Below are 17,694 nucleotides of genomic sequence, written 5' to 3'. Positions count from 1 at the left end.
TGTTGACATCCAGCTTTAGCCTTTTGTTGAAGTGTTCGCGATGTTTCTTGCGGCTTTGGCCTTTGGGTAAGGCCATTGCCTTCTTTCTGTTTTTCGGGTCAGTTTCAGCCATGACCAGCGCCTGTCCATAGCATCTCCCCGAAGCGCCCCGGTCCCCCCTGAGTTCCCCAATGCCTCCCGGGGTGGGAAACTTCAGCTTTAGGTGAATTGTAGACGGGATGGCCCGGAGCTTGGTGATGGTAGGTCTTCCCAGGATCATGTTGTAAGAGGATGCAGCGCGTATCACGTAGAACTTCATGACATGAGATACCTGCCGGGGAGCGGTGCCAAAGACCATGGGGAGGTATATTACCCCGCGGATCGGGATCATATTATTCCCGAACCCGTAGAGAGGATCTTCGATGCATGGATCCATGCGGAGGTGTCCCAACTTCATCCTGTTAAGGGTGTGTTCGAAAACAATGTTAGCTGAAGAACCATTATCAACCAAAATTCTTTGTACCTCATTGTCGGCGATGTCGAGGGTCACGACCAGGGCTTGGTTGTGTTCGGGATCCAGGCCTTCATAATCTGCGTTGGAGAAATATATGTGCTCATCTCCAGCCGTCTGTATCATCAAGACATCGCTGCCCTCATCTGGACTTCGGGGAGGGGAGGAGGTCCCCCCAAAGATCATGTTGACCACATGTTCCCCCTCACCGGAGGGTTTATCTCTGTCATCAAGACTTCTCTGTAGGTACTGGTTCATGTTGCCTTTCTTTATCTGATCTTCAATGAACATTTTGAAAGAGAAGCAGTTCTCCTTGGTGTGGCCATGATCTTCATGGTACCCACAATGCTTGTCCCGGGCCCTGTTCCCGTGGGGTGCCAACAGCGGCTTTGGGGGTAATAAAAGGGCTTTCCCTTGACTTCTCTCAAGATGTCAGCCCGGGGCCGGTTGAGCGGAGTCCACTCGGGCTCCGGTTTTGGTTCCCTCTTAGGTTTGGGCTTCTTTTCATTTTTCTGGTTTCTGGAGTAGTCATCCCGGGGTGGGGTTCCCCTGAGTTGCTGCACATAATTGGTCTGTCTATCTGTCTTGTGCCTCTTTTCTTTCCCGTAGGGGCGGCGGTGTTCCGGGGACTCGTCATCATCCCGGATCCTCCTGTTCATCTTCATTGAGGTGAGGAAGTCATTTTCTTTGATAAACTTGGACGCCATTGCATAGGCTGAAGCGAGGCTTTGGGGTTCCATATGGATTAGGTCCTTCACGTAGCCTTCACATGAAACTGGGTGGAGATTTCGCCGGAAAATATTCACGGCTTCCTTTTCTTCAAGGTTGGAGAGCTGGTTGACTGACTCTTGAAAACTTTTGATAAACTCTGGGAGAGTTTCTCTGCTTCTCTGTTGTATGGTTTCCAAGTGGCACATCTGGAGCTCATTCATGCGGTTCGCCCTGAACCTCTTGAGAAAAGTCTCCCGGAAGTCCTTCCAAGAGTCGATGCTCCGGGAGGGGATTTGACTGAACCATTTTTGTGCTCCGCCCTTCAGTGTTGAGGCGAAGAAATGACATTTGGTGAGGTCACTATAATCGTATATGTTCGAGATCTGTTTAAAGTAGTTGAGATGTTCTTCAGGGTCGGCAAGTCCGTCAAAAGAGTCGAAGTTGAAGTGCTTGAGCGCGGATTCCCTGGGGGTGGATTCCAGCTTTCTGGTAAAGGGCGTGGCGGCCGCCCCGACTTCCACATCTCCTTCCACCTTTCTCTTAAGGTCCCGGAGAACTCGGGCCATTTGCTCCTGCTTGGATTCCTTTTCAGGTTCTGAATCCGAGGAGACATGGATTCGGCGTGCCTTTTTCTTCAATTTGGCTTCTTCTTCTTGCACTCTTTTTTCAATGTTGGCTTTGGCCTTGGCCTCTTCCTCCTTTCGAATACGGTCCCGGAGCGTGGCCCTCTTGATCTCGTCTCGGGCGTCCTCTGACGGCCTCTTGGTTTTGCCGATTCGGTCCAAGACTGAGCCCCGGGACTCTTCCGAGTGCTCTTCCTGGTCTTCAGGGCGGGTCTCAGGGGCTTTGTTTCTTTCTTTCCATAGGTCCATAGCCGCTTGAATCTGCTCCAGGGTCATATTTCCTCAGGGGTTTGTAGAGGTTTCTGCATACTTGTGGGCTGCTTTCTCTATGGCTAGTCTCTGGTCTCCGGGCTGAAGCTGAGACGAAGCACGAGCTGTGGGGGGCTCTTCATCTATATCTTCCATCTTGCCGTCCCTGGGCGGGGCGACCGTGGGCTGAATGGTTCCGGAGACCGAGGTCTAGCTTTTTCGCGTGGTCATTATTCTCAGGACACAGTAAGGGTGATGGTGCTAGGATGTGTGATCGTTCTGGAGAAAGAATAAGGAGAGTGAGCTGTAAAGAGATGGAGGGTTTTCGTTCTTACCAGAGAGGGTTTCTTCGGTTTTGCAGTTGTGCAACGTAGCTGGAGTTGACACCACGTCACCGGAGGTTCTTCCCTTCCTTCTAGCGCCAATGATAACTCGGTTTCTTCCCAGTTCTTCTCCTTTCTCTCACGTGCTGGGACCCGGCCTCCGCAACGGTTTGGGTGCGGTTAACCTGTTACGTAGGGGTCCCTGCAAAATAGAACCGGAGGGGGGGATTGTGTCCCGCGGCAACTCTGGTGTGAGAATAAGAAATGGGATTTCTTGAAGAAGAAGAAGAAGAGGGAAGAAAGAGCTATTCTAAAATATGTGAGGGTGTGTGTATGTGAGTATATGGGTCAAATATTTTCCAACCCCTAAAACCCTCTTTTTGGGGCCTTTTATAGGTCCCAAGATTTAGGGTTTTTGGGGTTTGTACCTCTTCATCCCGGCCTTTGATCATTCTTGTGTGGTGACAGGTTGGACGGTCCAGATGAACTGTGTGGTCAGGTGTCCTTTCTCCATCAGAGCTGTCTTGGGATGATTACCCATGAATGGCTAGGATGCAATTGTTCCATTTTGGGTAACATGAGACAGTTGACTCTTTTGTCCTGTGCCACGTGGCACCGGGGACCACTTCGGCTTGGGCCTGGGGTGACATCTCTTTTGGGCCCCTGCTCTTCTACCTGAGCCTGATTATTTCTGGCCCATCAAGATGATTACTTGTACTCGGGATTTAAGTCCTCCATGATACTTAAACTGAACTAATACACCATTCTGGGAGGAGTAAACAATGCATCCCAGATCAAATAGATAATATAGTGTTGATAATACTCCAGTATGTCTTGCTACCTTTTCTTCAACTTCTATATCAACTAGGAAAACCAAACATTGTTCTTCTTGTGCAGATAAATAAACAACAAAGTGCAAGTGAAGCAATTACATTAGTCTAGAAATTAGACAATAAGATTTTGTTTAGACGATAAGATTTTGTTTAGTGATGTCCTGTAGTTAGGACTCGAAGATGGAAAATGCTTGGTATACAGAATTGGATTCAAAATTTTGCTGACATGTGTATAAATTACAATTTATTATTATAATTTTTTTATTATTATCGTATATTATTTTGGAAGTTAATTTAGTTTGTAATAAAGATAAAATACATTCATAGAAAATATATGAATAGATAATATTTGAATATTATTTAATTGATTGGAAATGTAGAGTACAAGGAACATTAAGGATGATATTCTGAAATTATTTTAAATGTAATGATATTTGTAGGTTAAACTTTAAAATTAGATAATATAATAAAATAAGTTTCATGAAATCGAACTCAAAACTCGGAAACTCCATAATAATCATTATATACTCCAGTGCGCACCCGAAAGGTAGCGGCTGCGGGTTATGTATGATAAAAAAAAAAGTTAAACGTCATATAAGAAACACAGAGAGAGTAACAATTTAGAAAAAAAATGAAAAGAAATTACAGTCAAAGGAGAGACCAACTCATTCTCGAACTGGAACTCGAAAGGCAGGATAGAATTTGATATCTTCTAACCGCCACGTGTACGTCTTCGATCCCACCCCATCCATTTTACCTATAATCTCATTCGGCTATTCCGAATAATTGTAGAACTGTAATTCAAAAACTATCCCTCTTTAGCCTCGCGTTCGAATTTTATTCTCGCTCAATCCCGAAATTTATTATATTCTCGCCCATTTCAAAATTTATCGAAAACATAACATCTGTCCCGTGATTGTAACCGGCTACCGGCAGATAAATTCTGTTTCAGCTTTAATAAATACTACTCCTACAGTACATGCATTTATTGCCGTCCGATCAACCTCGTGATCTGTGCCACACTCGCCTTGTAAAATTTACTCACTTTTTAACATTTATAAAATTAGGGTTTATTTTTTTAATTTCTTGATAATTGAAGCCAAATGTCAGGACCGTTAGATCGATTCGCTAGGCCTTGTGAGTTTTCTCTTAATTATCTTCAATTTTTAGTTAAATTTTTATGTATTTTATGTTATGAATTGAATTGAATTGATCTGTGTAGCTAGGGTTTTACTGTACTTTGATATGTGAAATTCAATTAGTTGTGAGTTTGTTTGAGAATATGAGTTGTTTCGACTGCGTTGCGATGAGTTCTCGAAACCTCGAGAATTTCGAGAACTTGTTTTCGATACTAGGTTGTGTTTAATTATGCCTATTTCTCGAACTATAACTGTGTGTAATGTGTGTGTGGTTTGACTGCATTGCGATTAGTCCTTGAAACTTCGAGAATTTGGTTTCGATACTAGGTTGTGTTTAATTATGCCTATTTCTCGAACTATAACTGTGTGTAATGTGTGTGTGTTTTGACTGCATTGTGATTAGTTCTTGAAACTTCTAGAATTTGTTTTCGGTACCAGGTTGTGTTTAATTATGCCTATTTCTCGAACTATAGCTGTGTGTAATGTGTGTGTGTTTTGACTGCATTGCGATTAGGTTATTGAAACTTTGTTAAATTGTAATTTGTTTTTGACACTAGGTTTGGTTTCATTTTGCCTATTTCTGTAACAATAACTATGTGTAATGTGTGTGTTTTGACTGCATCGATTAGTTCTTGAAATTTCGTAAAATTGAAATTTGTTTTTAACACCAAGTTAGGTTCCGTATGCCTATTTCTCTAACAAGAATATTGTGTTATGTGTGTGTGTGTGTGTTTTGATTGCATTGTGATTAGTTCTTGAAATTCCGTAACATTGTAATTTCTTTTCGACACTAGGTTCGTTTCCATTATGCCTATTTCTCTAACAAGAATATTGTGTAGTGTGTGTGTGTGTGAATTTCCGGAATGTTGTATTGTTTGTTGTGATGTGAGTGCTGGTTAAATTTTGCTATGAAGTTGGGGAAACTTGTGTATATGTATCTGTGGTGCAATTCTTGTTTTTTATTTAGTGATTTTGTGTTTCGTGATGAATGTATGTGTCAAATATGTGGTTTCCATTAAGAATGTCAATTCTTTCTGCATTAAGATTAGATCTTAAAACTTCTTGGAATTGTAATTTGTTTTGCACACTAGGTTGAGTTTGATTACGCCTATTCTTCAGTATTGCTTCCGTAATTTGATTATATAAAAATCTAAATATGTGTGTAGTGTGTATATGTGTGTCTGTATTTTTTCTTTTTGTTGTGTTTGTTTTTTTTGATGCCTATAAAATTTGTTGTATGAAGTTTTTATTTTACATATGGAGAAGGACACACCTGTATATCTGTATCTGTGGTGCAATTCTTCATTTTGATTCAGCAATTTTATATTTCGTGATAATGTAATTTTCTATGTAGTTTACTGTTAATATGATAGTTTATGCTTTTCTTGTAGGTTTTGAGGGGTCCTCTGGTAACGAGGAGAGAAGAGAAAGAAAATCTGATTTTGAAAATTCAGAGGATGAAAGAAGGACGAGAATTGGTTCTTTGAAAAAGAAAGCACTAAATGCATCTTCCAAGTTCAAACATTCGCTCAAGAAAAAGAAAAGAAAGAGTGATGGCAGAGTCAGCTCTGTCTCAATTGAAGATATTCGGGATGCGGAGGAGTTACAATCTGTTGATGTATTTCGACAAGCACTGGTCTTGGATGAACTGCTACCTGAAAAGCATGATGATTATCATATGATGTTGAGGTACACTCCGTGAGCCTTGCTACTGAGATGGTCCCATCCTTTTTTTTGGAGTGTTGGTTGTATTACATTTTAACAAGAACCATAGGAATAGTTGGTGGAAGCATCCTGTAAACTCGAACATGTTATGGTGACTTCTAAATGGAGTGTCTTATTGTTAATATCTACCGTGTTTCATGGTCATGACTTAATTTTTCTGTTATCAGATATATATAAGTAGCTAGTAATTTTGTCATTAGCTTAGATCAGCATGCATTGTTACAGACCCTGTTTTTGTATCATGCGAATCTTTTTTTTGACAGTAATGATCTCCCTTGTAAACAAGTTCATGTTTAACCTTATTGTGTACTTTGCTTAGGAACAAATTATATTTGTTTTAAAAGAAATCATTGTGATGAAGTTTAGACGAAACAGATGAATATTAATATTTGAAACCACAAGCTTTCCTTTAGTCTACAAGCCAAAGGATTTAATATTGTCTGAAATGATGTAGGATTTTTTTTTGATTGTGCATAAAATTTCACAGAAAGAAACGACTTCACTGATTTTATGGAAGTTAATGAAGTATCTGTATCTGTGTCACTAATTTCTTTCAGAAATTTTAATTGGGGGAACTAAGAAACACATCCTTTTACTGCCTTCCCCCCATTAAAGCTGACAAACGAAGCATCATTTTCAGATTTTTGAAAGCCAGGAAGTTTGATATTGATAAAGCTAAGCATATGTGGGCTGATATGATTCAATGGAGGAAGGATTTTGGTGCTGACACAATCTTGGAGGTAATTTTACTTAACCTGCTCTGACTTTCAACATTCTGAAGTGAGATTGCAGTTTGGTGGCATGCACACTTTCATCAAAATTTCAATTTTTACACTTCCACCTTGCTGATGTTTTCTTCAGGATTTTGAGTTTAAAGAGTTGAATGAAGTATTGAAGTATTATCCCCAAGGAAATCATGGTGTGGATAAAGAGGGAAGACCTGTATATATGGAAAGATTAGGAAAGGTCGATCCCAACAAACTAATGCAAGTTACAACCATGGATCGGTATATAAAATACCATGTGAGAGAGTTTGAAAAAACTTTTGTTATTAAGTTCCCAGCGTGTTCAATTGCTGCAAAAAAGCACATTGACTCGAGCACAACAATACTCGATGTTCATGGCGTGGTATGTTTCCTTTAAGATAATCTCTTGAAGCAGTAATCATTTTATGTATTGGATTTCTTTATTTTTATCTGTTTTATCTGTTCAATTATTTAGGGATTGAAGAATTTTACCAAGTCTGCACGGGAACTTATTATGCGACTACAAAAAATTGATGGTGACAACTACCCAGAGGTAATCTATCTTGTTCGTCTTTATTAATCAGTTACAGTATACAATATTAGATGGCTGATATTAGAAATTATTTAAATTTAAGTAACCATCCTTATGTCTCAACTTTCCTTGTGGCAGACTCTTCATCAAATGTTCATCATCAATGCTGGTCCTGGTTTTAGACTTCTTTGGGGTACTGTGAAGTCTTTCCTGGATCCAAAAACTACTTCCAAGATTCATGTATGATAAGACACATCTCTGTAATTGTACACATTAACTTTCGAACGCCCCAATTCCACCGTGACTTGTTTTGATTCACTGATTACTGCGTTTATTTTTGTCTTGTCTTTAGGTTCTTGGAAATAAGTACCAAAACAAGTTGCTTGAGGTGATAGATAGCAGGTAACTTTGTGTAATATTATCATTAGTAAATGTGTAATATTAATAATGGTAAATGTCTCACAAATTGATTCAATATAAATATGTGCACTTCTTTACATTTTCAGTTCACATAGTTGGTACAGTTTCCACCAATAATTTCAAAACTCATTAGTTCTTTGGATCATGCAGTGAATTACCAGAATTCCTGGGGGGTACCTGTACTTGTGCAGATCAAGGCGGTTGCCTTCGGTCTGATAAAGGGCCATGGAAAAATCCTGATATTCTTAAGGTTCTCTACTGATCTTGACTTTAATAGTCCCATTGAGTGTAGATTAAATAAGTGCTATCTATACTACTTTATTATGTTGAACTTAAAATAGATCTTTTGATGGCTTCTTAACTTAGCTATTTTTAATCAAATCTTTCATGGCTGAGAATGTTTTGGTGTACACTATGTGGCAGATGGTTCTCAATGGTGAAGCAGGACGAGCCAGACAGGTTGTGAAAGTTCTAAACAGCGAAGGAAAAGTAGTTGCTTATGTCAAGCCGCAGTACCCTATGGTATTATCTAATGCTTTTGTTAATTTATATTGATTTTTTTTTTTATCTGCGATGTAATTTCTTCTTACTTCTGCTGTAGCAGGTTAAAGGTAGTGATACATCCACTGCCGAGTCAGGATCTGAAGCTGAAGATATTGCTTCTCCAAAAGCAATAAGAAGTTTCGCACATCTTCGGTTGACTCCTGTCCGAGAAGAGGTAGGTGATAAATAATGTAGCAATTAGTTGTGATTAGGATAGAAGAAGTTTCCAGTAGAGAAACAGTCGCAAAACTTACTCAGGAGCTTAAAATTCCTGGCGAGTTGCCTCTGTTTAGTTTGATCCCTGAATAGGTAGAGATGTTAAATCATCATGCTTAATTTTCCGTGTGGCACATGCTACTGGGTTGCGGTGGAAGTATTTTAACTCTTTGTACTGATATTGACATAACTTATAACATAAGAGAGTGCAAATCTCAGCTAATTTTAATAAAATTGATGTTGCTCATTCTGGTTATTAGTTTGTTGATGTGGTATTGTTATGATGAATTCACGCATATGTGCTTGCCACTCACTATTTTCTCTCTACTTGATTTACAACAGTCCAAATTGATTGGATCAGTAAGCTATACTGGTTCCTTTTCGGGATATGATGAATATGTACCCATGGTTGACAAGGCGGTTGATGCTGTATGGAAGAGACAAGCGTCCTTTAAAAAGCCTAATGCTTCGGGAGGTAAGAGTCAGTTTGAGTTTGTGTTATATATTCCACTTTCAATAGGTAACTACACAAGTCCCAATTGGTTGTATACTTGTATGTTTGGTGTAGAATTTTGATGCATTGGGACCACTAAAATTTTTTAACTACATGTATAGTAAAGAAAAGACAGGACTATATAAAGAAGAACACATTCTTGGATTTGAGAATGAGGGTCTGTAGGATAATGGAGTCCACCTCAGTGCTGTCTTCTTTTTCAGCTATAATTTTGCCTCGAGACAAAATAACCAGAAGGGATTTTGGAAAAAGTCAGTCCACATTGCTAAAATTTAAGTGGAATTGATCTATTTACAGTTACCATTACCAATGTTCAGTACGAATAAAATGCATTAGTTATACTTAACTATATCTTCCGACTAATGTTAAGTACCATAGGCGCCATAGGAATATAATGCTAAACTACAGCTTATTTTATTTACTATTCAAAATTGTTTCTTTGATAGTCAATGTGATACCTATTTGATTTATTTATTGTAAATTTCAATTAAAAAGAATTATCAGGAACGCCTGCACCACCAGTGATCCAGAAGGCACCAGAGGGATACCATGTCCGGATCATGGCAATACTAATGACCTTCTTCTTAACCCTTTATAAGCTTCTCCATTCATTGGCCAGCCGTGTAACCAAAAAACTTCCTGAAAAGTCATCAGATCAAAATATAAGTCCTCAAGAATTTGCCTTTGATGCAATGCGCGGGAAAGAAATTTTCCCCTCTTTATCCACTCCAACATCTACCAAGACAGATCCATTATCCTCTGTTCTGAAAAGACTTGGTGAACTTGAAGAGACAGTTGATACGCTAAAGGCAAAGCCATCTGAGATGCCTTATGAAAAAGAGGAACTGCTTAACGCTGCTGTCTGCCGTGTGGATGCACTAGAAGCAGAGTTGATTGCTACCAAAAAGGTAAAGTTATTAACAGACAGATTTGCTCTTTTTTCTGCGGACATTACTGTTGTAAAATTATTGCTGGTTCAGGTTTAAATTTTATATAAAGGTTAAGATGTTGTGTCATGGTGATACAGAGATAAATAACCCTCATAGAGATATTCATTTACTCACTTTATAAGTTGCTGAATTGCATTGTTTTTGTATCTTAAGTTGCAAATACTTTGATTAGTGCATTGTACACTTGTTTTTATCTTGCCTGTGGGTTCAAAGATGTAAATATTGACTTAGCAAAAGAAAAGGCGTAAAGGATTCACCTTGTGAAAAAAGAGAAGGCATAGCGATTGACTGGCATCCTTTTTGCATCCATTCATTCACTTTTACAATGTTTTTCAAAACAGTTGTCTTTTCTTTTACAAGTTTTTTCTTGCCACTGCCACTGATTTATAATTGCTAAAATATAGAGTTGGGTTGATTGGAATCTGATCTGTCACTCGACTTGCTTATTAATCAGCAATTTAGCAAAATTGTTTCCCGCCTAAAATTTTACATCTAACTAAACAGGCCCTGCATGAGGCTTTGATGAGGCAAGAGGAGTTACTTGCTTACATTGACAGACAAGAAGAAGCCAAGTTCCGGGTAAGTTGATTTTAGTTTCAGTCATTTTATGTGTATTGTATATATGTATGTATGTGTGTGTGTAAACACACACACACATTTGGAAGCACCATGTTGTCGTTTTTACTTGCATGTATATCAGCCTAAGAGAACACCCTTCTGCATATGTGTATTGTTGTTTTATATTCATCCACAGGTTATTTCTTTAATGCGATACTTGGTTGACATGTTTTTGCCATGTTTTGGGCAGAAAAAGAAGTCTTGCTGGTGAACATGGACATGACATCTTGTCAAAATCTTTCCCATCTTCCGGTTTCATTACTGGTCATAACTCAACTTTTCTTAATGGTCATAACTCAACTTCTCTTAATATCGCTGAAGGAATTATCTTACAGTGCATCTTCCATTTAAGATCTAGTGAGGCTTGATATTGTAACGAGAGTTTATTTGCTACTTTTGTAATTTATGAAAGTTTGTTGAAACCTTAAACCTTTCTCAACAACTGTAATGCTTGTATCAATTTCCGAGGTAGCTTTATTGCTGCCATATTATGGACAAAAATATGATGATCAGTTGGGTTAGTCTTGAGCTGTATAACTATAATGTAATGCGATAATCATGTAATTTCAATCTGTTTGAGGACCAAGCAGCTGTTTTAGAAGAAATAAACTTAGTAACGGAACTTTCACTCTGTACCGTGTATTCGGAGCTAAATTGTGAAGGTGCATTGTGTGGTGTCAGTAATCTCTTGCTGATAAACTTTGCAGAATGAAAGAAAATCGTTCAAATTTAAGAACCCGAGAACATAATGAAAGCCCATTTGTGGCCAAATGATTAGGGAATAGCAGCTAAGAATCATGTCAAATAGTTTTATACAAATGAAAAGAGTGGCGATTATTTATACATAGACTTGTCTCTCGAGTACTTGTCAAGGCAAACATGTAGTGAATCTTACCATTTAGGCTAGCATCAGTAGTTTGGAAAAAAGAATATCATGAATTTTGCTTTTACCAGTTTCAGGTTGCCAAAACTGACAATCCTGATCATGTTACAACTAGCAATACGTTTGATGTCGCCCTTAGAACGCGAAAAACTTCTTCTTTCTCTTCTTCTTCTCCATAAAGGCGATGAGCTCTGCTTGGTGTACAAGGGCATCATCAAGAGCCTGCACACGAACGTACAACGTCAGGGGAAAAGTACAATGCGATCTGATCATTCAACCGAGCAGCAAGTATGTGAAACAAGAACTGGAAGTGTACCTTTTTAGTACTTGAAAGCTCCTGATCCAACTCACTGACACGAGACAAAGCAGCATTCAACAATTCCTCTTTCTCGAGGGGCATTGTTGGTGGTTTCTTGCTGAGAATGATGACCTTGTCCTCGAGGTCGTTCATGCGTTTCATCATCATCATGTAGTCATTCTGGCTTACAGTGAATAGAGGCATGCTGGGGGGTGCTTGGCCTTTAACCAACTCATCAGTGCCTGGCATTGAGCTAGAATAGAGAGTGGAAGCAGTAAGCTTCTTAGGAACATTTCGGGTCAGTCGAACCAGAGCCGCAATGCCCATGAGAAGGCTCATCATCCCATTGATGATGTGGTTGCTTATTCCATCACCAGGCTTGCAACAATCATGGACTGAGTAAAAGTCTTGAGCTTTCAAATGTAACCAAAAAATATCGAAAATCATCATCACAACTTAAGTTGTTTCCACAATTCCTTTTAAATGTTACAAACAGTAAGCATTTCAAGATAACCTACCTTTGGGGATGGCAAGTCTGTCGTCTTTCACAGTTTTTGGCCAAGCCTTATCGACAGCCTTGTCCACCATAGGAACACAGTCATTGTTCTGATTTATACGATATTCTTTTGGGGTTATCTGAAAGCGAGAAAACGAGAAAACAACATCAGTCGCGTTAAATATCAAAGTGATTACTCAATTGAAAGCAATATATTAGTTTAATCATCAAACTTAACGGGTATCGTTTGAATCACTAAAATTATACTAATAAATATCAAACAAATACCTCGAAATATGTGTTCGAAGATTAAAAATTATTTTTTGGAGTTCTAAACATTTTTCTTCAATCTTATTACAACTAAATGAAAAGTTTTGAATTCATAGTATTTCAGATGATATAGTGAGATTTTTAAAATGTTATCTACTAATTATTTTCATTTAAATAAAGAAAATGACTACAAAAATAAAAATATTTAGTAGATAAAATTTTAAAAATCTTACTATATTATATTAAATACCAGAATTTATACATTTTCATCTGGTTGTAATAGGATTCAAGAATCATATACAGAACTCCATAAAATTATTTTTAATTCTCAAACACATATTTTGATGTATATATTTGATATTTATTGATTAAACTGATATATGACGTACGACTTTCAAGGGAGTATAGTAATTGTTCGAGATTAGATGACTTACTTCTTCACGGACAGGGGAGAGATGTGGATTCTCAGTGTGCTCCCTTGAAGGCATGGATTCTTCGCTCACCTTCTTGAAAGAACCACTCTGCAATAGGTGAAAATTCAGTACTGCAGAGAATAAAACCAACTCAGACTGAAACTTTGGAAGACTGCAGTCTGATGTAACAAGTGTTCTCCTCGGAAGTACCTTATGAGCAGAATTAGGTTCGTCCTCAAACGAGATTGAAATTTTTGTGCTGCATTTGTGTGCACCATTCCGTACCATCTGGATCATCAGTTAGTACAAGTAATTAGATCAAGAAGCAAAGTATAATTAGAAAACTGACAGAAGACGGAATTGGACCTTCATGATCTCTGGATCATCCCATGGCCCCTTATCCGACAGCATACAGCCACCTTTCTCTGCACAAGTACAAGTACCACCCAAGAACTCCGGAAGCTCACTGACAGAAAGCAAGAGATAGGTTTCAAACAGATTCCCGGTTAAATAATGCATGTTCATCTAAAAAAGATAGAACTCTATGTAACATAGAGAAATTTACCTAGCGTCAATTATCTCCAGCAACTTGCTTTGGTATTTATTTCCAAGAACCTGGTAAACGAAGCAATTAGCATGCTTAGTAGGTGAATTTTACTACTTCAGAAGTATCTGGATTGATGATTAAACATACATTGATCTTAGCAGTAGTTTTTGGGTCAAGGAATGATTTCACCGTGTTCCACAGAAGCCTGAATCCAGAGCCAGCATTAATGATGTACATGCGGCACAAGGTCTGCAATGAACCAGATAATAACGAGATAAAAGCCTCTGACACAAACAAGGAAAGAACACGAAATGTGTGGCACTAGACTGACAGACATTATTACCTCAGGGTAATTGTTACCATCAATACTTTGAATGCGTTGGAGAAGATCCCTGGCTGCCTTACCGAAACTTTTCAATCCCTGCAATATGAAGCATTTAGGTAAGATATTTCAGTTTTACAGCACACCACTTCTCTATTAAGCCATATTTCTCTTCAGATGACTTAAGTAAAACAACTACATGACATCAAAGAAAGTTCAACTCATTACAGAGGTAAGACTACTTCACAATTAGTAATGTATTATGAAACAAGTTTGGAGATTGTACTGCATATAGACAAAGTTCAGATTAAAGAACAGACAATTCAGTTCCAATATGATTTAACAAAATTTCGCTAACATTAGGAACAATAAAAGTATCACGTACCACTCCTTGAACGTCAATAATAGTTGTGCTCTGATCTATGTGTTTCTTTGCAGCAATAGAGCAGGCTGGGAACTTATCGTTGAAGGTCCTCTCAAATTCTTGAACATGATACTTAACATATCGGTCCAATGTTGTGGCTTGCATGAGTTTGTTAGCATCAACTTTACCCAAAGTTTCTATATAAACTGGTCGTCCTTCCTTATCAACTCCATGATGACCTTGGGGATAATAATTGAGGACCTCGTCTCTTTCTTTGAACTCAAAATCCTAACCAGAGTTTTAATATAAAGATAATGTTTCAGTTTGAAAGAATGTGTCTGTAATTAGTTGAGTGTTCTTGATACATTGATAAGTGATCAAAATTTCCGTAGAATAGTACCTCCATGATAGTGTCTGCCCCAAAGTCTTTTCTCCAACGAATCATATCAGCCCACATTTGCTTTGTTTTCTCAATGTCAAATTTCCTGGCCTTCAGAAATCTGAATCATAATACAACTTGTCACCCTAAGCGATTTCTTAATTACCAAAGGAGAATGTTTCTATGTTATCCGTATTATCATTTCAGGTAAGAGTAGACAAATGCCTGTTTGTGACATTGATCAATAAAATTAATAGGATTAAGGAGATAGGTAAAAGAAATAATTGAACCTTAGCATCATGTGATAATCATCGTGTTTTGAAGGGAGTAACTCTTCCAAGATAAGGGCTTGCCGTAATGCATCTACTGCTTGCAGTTCCTCAGCATCGTGCTCATCAACAACCACCACAGACATGACTCTGCTGTTTCTCCTACCCCTTTTGGTCAAAGAATGCCTAAACTTGGTAGAGGCATTGATGGCCTTTTTCTTGAGAGACCCGAGCCTCGTCTTCCTCTCATCCTCTGAGCTTTCAAATTCAATCTTTTCTTGACCTGTTCACAGTTTTTTTACCAAGGGCTTTAATAAATCCAAGATCAGATAACTGGTGCTCATAAGCAAGACCAAAATTGGGAACTATGAGCTGAAGAAAACTTGAGTTTCGAAAGATGAACACTTACTTGGCCTATGAGGCCTCTCAAGGGGTCTAGACATAATGTCACTCATGGATGCAAATTGCAAGTTTGGTGACACCAGACCTTTGTCCTTGCAGAATGCTACACCTAGCAAGAATTAAGAACACACTCAAGATACAATAACACTTAATATCATGTCCTCTCAAGAACTACCACACATTATAATCAAAATCTGCAAATTAACATCTATAATCTCAAAATCAAGGATTTTGCAAAGAACACTATCCAAGTGCCTTTAATGTAACAAAGCATCAGTCTGCAATTTTATCAAAAAATGAAGCAGTATGAAGTTCTTGACCAAATGTTGGACTAACAGGCACATATGATCTACCTCTATTGTAAATTAAAAACTTAAAATTCAAAAAACACAGGGAAAAAAAATAATTGCCAATGTCGAAAATCAGAAGCTCCCAGAAAAAAAGACATTAACAGAAAAAATTCCTACAAAGCATATATTAAACATTAAATAAAAAAAATCATGAATAAGAATGTAATATCTCTCAATTCTACACATGTGTCCATCAATATAACTACTTTGGGCGGCACAATTTGTTGTTCGCTCATCAACATTCAATAATTTTATATTTCCGAAAACCATGCATGCAAAAAAGAGGTATGTAGATAGAGAAAAGTGTTTTACAAGGTATCCGCGGCACAATTTGTTGTTCGCTCAGCAACATTCAATAATTTTATATTTCCGAAACCATGCATGCAAAAAAAAGTATGTATACAGAGGAAAGGGTTTTACAAAGTGTTGGCGGGCCGGCGGCGCAATTTGTTGCTCGCTCGACTCTTATCTCGATAATAACATCAATAACTTAAATTCTCGAAAACCATGCATGCAAAAAACCAAAAGTATGTATAACAAGGAAAATGTTTTAATTACTCCAAGAATTAGAGGGTGGGTTATGAACCTTTGAAACACCAGAAAATGAAGAACATTACAACATATATCTAAATATAAGAGAGAGAGAGAGAGAGAGAGAATAAAATGAATTTACCAGTGACAAAAGTGCAGGGCTTTGAAAAAGAATGAAGAAGATAGTTTTTTTAATTAAGTTCCGAAATTTGTTGAGAAATTGCGGCCCTGCCAACTTCATTTCAAGACAGCCCATTTTTAGAAACACATTGTTGACGAGGTCTTTGTTTATTCATTATTATGATCTGTGTCGAGATTTTTAATATTATTAGATAGATATGTACAGAGTATAATAATAGTAGAGAAAGAGTTGAAGTTGTGCAATATGTGAGCCACTCCGTTCAAGTCAAAGCACCTGCCTACTTAGATTTTATTTTTATTTTACAATGTGTTGCAAGAACAATTCACAATTGTGCTTGATAGTGCTTATACACTATCAAGTGTATTGGGTTTTTTTAATATAACTCGGTCTATAATAAGAAGTATTCATTTTTTTTAACCGTAGATAATCTGCAGCCGCTACACGAAGGTAAATTTTACGGGCTCACGCAATAACCTGTAAATCACGTGAACCAAGATAAACCGCATTTAAACGACAGACTCTGACTCAAGAGACATAATAAGAAGTATTCATTTCAGACTATTGATCATCCATAAACAAGAGGCCTACGTACCCTTTTATAGGGGTTCAAGCCACTCGTAGTTTTTGGAGGACAAGTTACCTAGACGGACTAGTGTTTGGCCCGGTCCATCAAAACCCAGGTTCGTTGACCGTTGAATAGTTCGTAGAAAACCCATATTATTCCATAACCCAAGCCCAATTAGGCTACAATAGGCTGTCATGACATTAAGCGAAGATATCTCGTTGGTGAGGTACGAGAACACCTAGAGGCCTCATATGCGACCCCTTAGAGTCTGGTCACGTGATGTGCTCCCAAAAATATGTAAGTAGTGCTGACCTCGATGAGGCCCTTTCAAGCGTAATGTAGTCCCGCTAGATATCCATGATGTGCCCCAATAGGGTCATGTAGTCATAAATTGTTGTAGTTATACCTCCTGTGTAGTTGAGATATCAGTAATAACTCCCACTTGTCTCTTCAAGTTTCCTTAAAATATGAGGTGAGGACTCCTCTGCTGTTGATATGAGGGCAGGACTAACCTACTATTTATGTGGAGGCAGTCATGTGCACCTAGTAATATAATGGTATGACTCCTCTTTATTGATATATCCCACGTGTCAGCTGGTGAGGTCTTGGTCTACATAACGATACATAGTCTCTGGTCAATGTACCGGTACGAGAGTTCAACTTTATTTTCGGATCCAATTATTTTAGCTCAATAATGATAACAATCCTTGTTATGGGTCTATTTAGAGCCCATATCAATTTTCGGGCATAACAGATGACAGTAGTCAGTTCTATACATTTATTAAGAATATTTAGTGTTGAAAAATGTGGGTCGTAGTCCCACATTATTAA

The 17,694-nt window shown here is 38.1% G+C and overlaps 2 protein-coding genes across 5 annotated transcripts; one reads left to right on the top strand and one right to left on the bottom strand.

Moving 5' to 3' along the window:
- The first annotated feature begins 4,098 nt into the window (after positions 1–4,098).
- LOC141683253 (phosphatidylinositol/phosphatidylcholine transfer protein SFH6-like) lies at positions 4,099–11,265 on the top strand. Of its 4 annotated transcripts, none has more exons than XM_074487948.1 (14): positions 4,099–4,366; positions 5,760–6,057; positions 6,734–6,833; positions 6,955–7,221; positions 7,315–7,392; positions 7,510–7,611; positions 7,724–7,773; positions 7,942–8,041; positions 8,215–8,313; positions 8,393–8,509; positions 8,893–9,025; positions 9,569–9,972; positions 10,519–10,593; positions 10,823–11,265. In XM_074487948.1, exons 1-14 carry the CDS (start codon positions 4,333–4,335, stop codon positions 10,841–10,843), a joined length of 1,878 nt encoding a protein of 625 aa, XP_074344049.1. In that variant the 5' UTR covers positions 4,099–4,332; the 3' UTR covers positions 10,844–11,265. The 4 variants fall into 4 exon arrangements, with proteins under 4 accessions (XP_074344049.1, XP_074344050.1, XP_074344047.1 ...); XM_074487949.1 differs by having other exon boundaries at positions 4,103–4,366; positions 8,396–8,509; XM_074487946.1 differs by having other exon boundaries at positions 4,104–4,366; positions 9,560–9,972.
- Positions 11,266–11,378: 113 nt separating this feature from the next.
- LOC141683254 (phosphatidylinositol/phosphatidylcholine transfer protein SFH3-like) lies at positions 11,379–16,317 on the bottom strand. The gene is made up of 14 exons (XM_074487950.1): positions 16,299–16,317; positions 15,283–15,384; positions 14,895–15,156; positions 14,626–14,725; positions 14,247–14,513; positions 13,883–13,960; positions 13,687–13,788; positions 13,558–13,607; positions 13,359–13,458; positions 13,203–13,280; positions 13,014–13,100; positions 12,332–12,449; positions 11,832–12,226; positions 11,379–11,737 (listed from the first exon to the last, which is right to left on the bottom strand). The coding sequence occupies exons 2-14, from the start codon at positions 15,326–15,328 to the stop codon at positions 11,651–11,653; spliced, it is 1,770 nt and encodes a 589-aa protein (XP_074344051.1). The 5' UTR covers positions 15,329–15,384; positions 16,299–16,317; the 3' UTR covers positions 11,379–11,650.
- Positions 16,318–17,694: the final 1,377 nt, after the last annotated feature.

The sequence above is a fragment of the Apium graveolens genome, chromosome 9, assembly GCF_009905375.1.
Source record: "Apium graveolens cultivar Ventura chromosome 9, ASM990537v1, whole genome shotgun sequence".
Taxonomy (NCBI): domain Eukaryota; kingdom Viridiplantae; phylum Streptophyta; class Magnoliopsida; order Apiales; family Apiaceae; genus Apium; species Apium graveolens.
The sequence above is the reverse complement of the archived record's forward strand: the minus strand, read 5'-3'. Positions and strand labels throughout refer to the sequence as shown.

Bases quoted from the DNA above. Each gene is read 5' to 3' on its own strand.
- LOC141683253 (XM_074487946.1), top strand. From the start codon at position 4,333: ATGTCAGGACCGTTAGATCGATTCGCTAGGCCTT. The intron at 4,367-5,759 runs GTGAGTTTTCTC...CTTTTCTTGTAG, and splicing joins AGATCGATTCGCTAGGCCTT to GTTTTGAGGGGTCCTCTGGT. The intron at 8,510-8,892 runs GTAGGTGATAAA...GATTTACAACAG, and splicing joins TGACTCCTGTCCGAGAAGAG to TCCAAATTGATTGGATCAGT.
- LOC141683254 (XM_074487950.1), bottom strand. From the start codon at position 15,328: ATGAGTGACATTATGTCTAGACCCCTTGAGAGGCCTCATAGGCCAA. The intron at 14,514-14,625 runs GTACTATTCTAC...AACTCTGGTTAG, and splicing joins GGGCAGACACTATCATGGAG to GATTTTGAGTTCAAAGAAAG. The intron at 13,608-13,686 runs GTATGTTTAATC...TTCGTTTACCAG, and splicing joins AAACTACTGCTAAGATCAAT to GTTCTTGGAAATAAATACCA.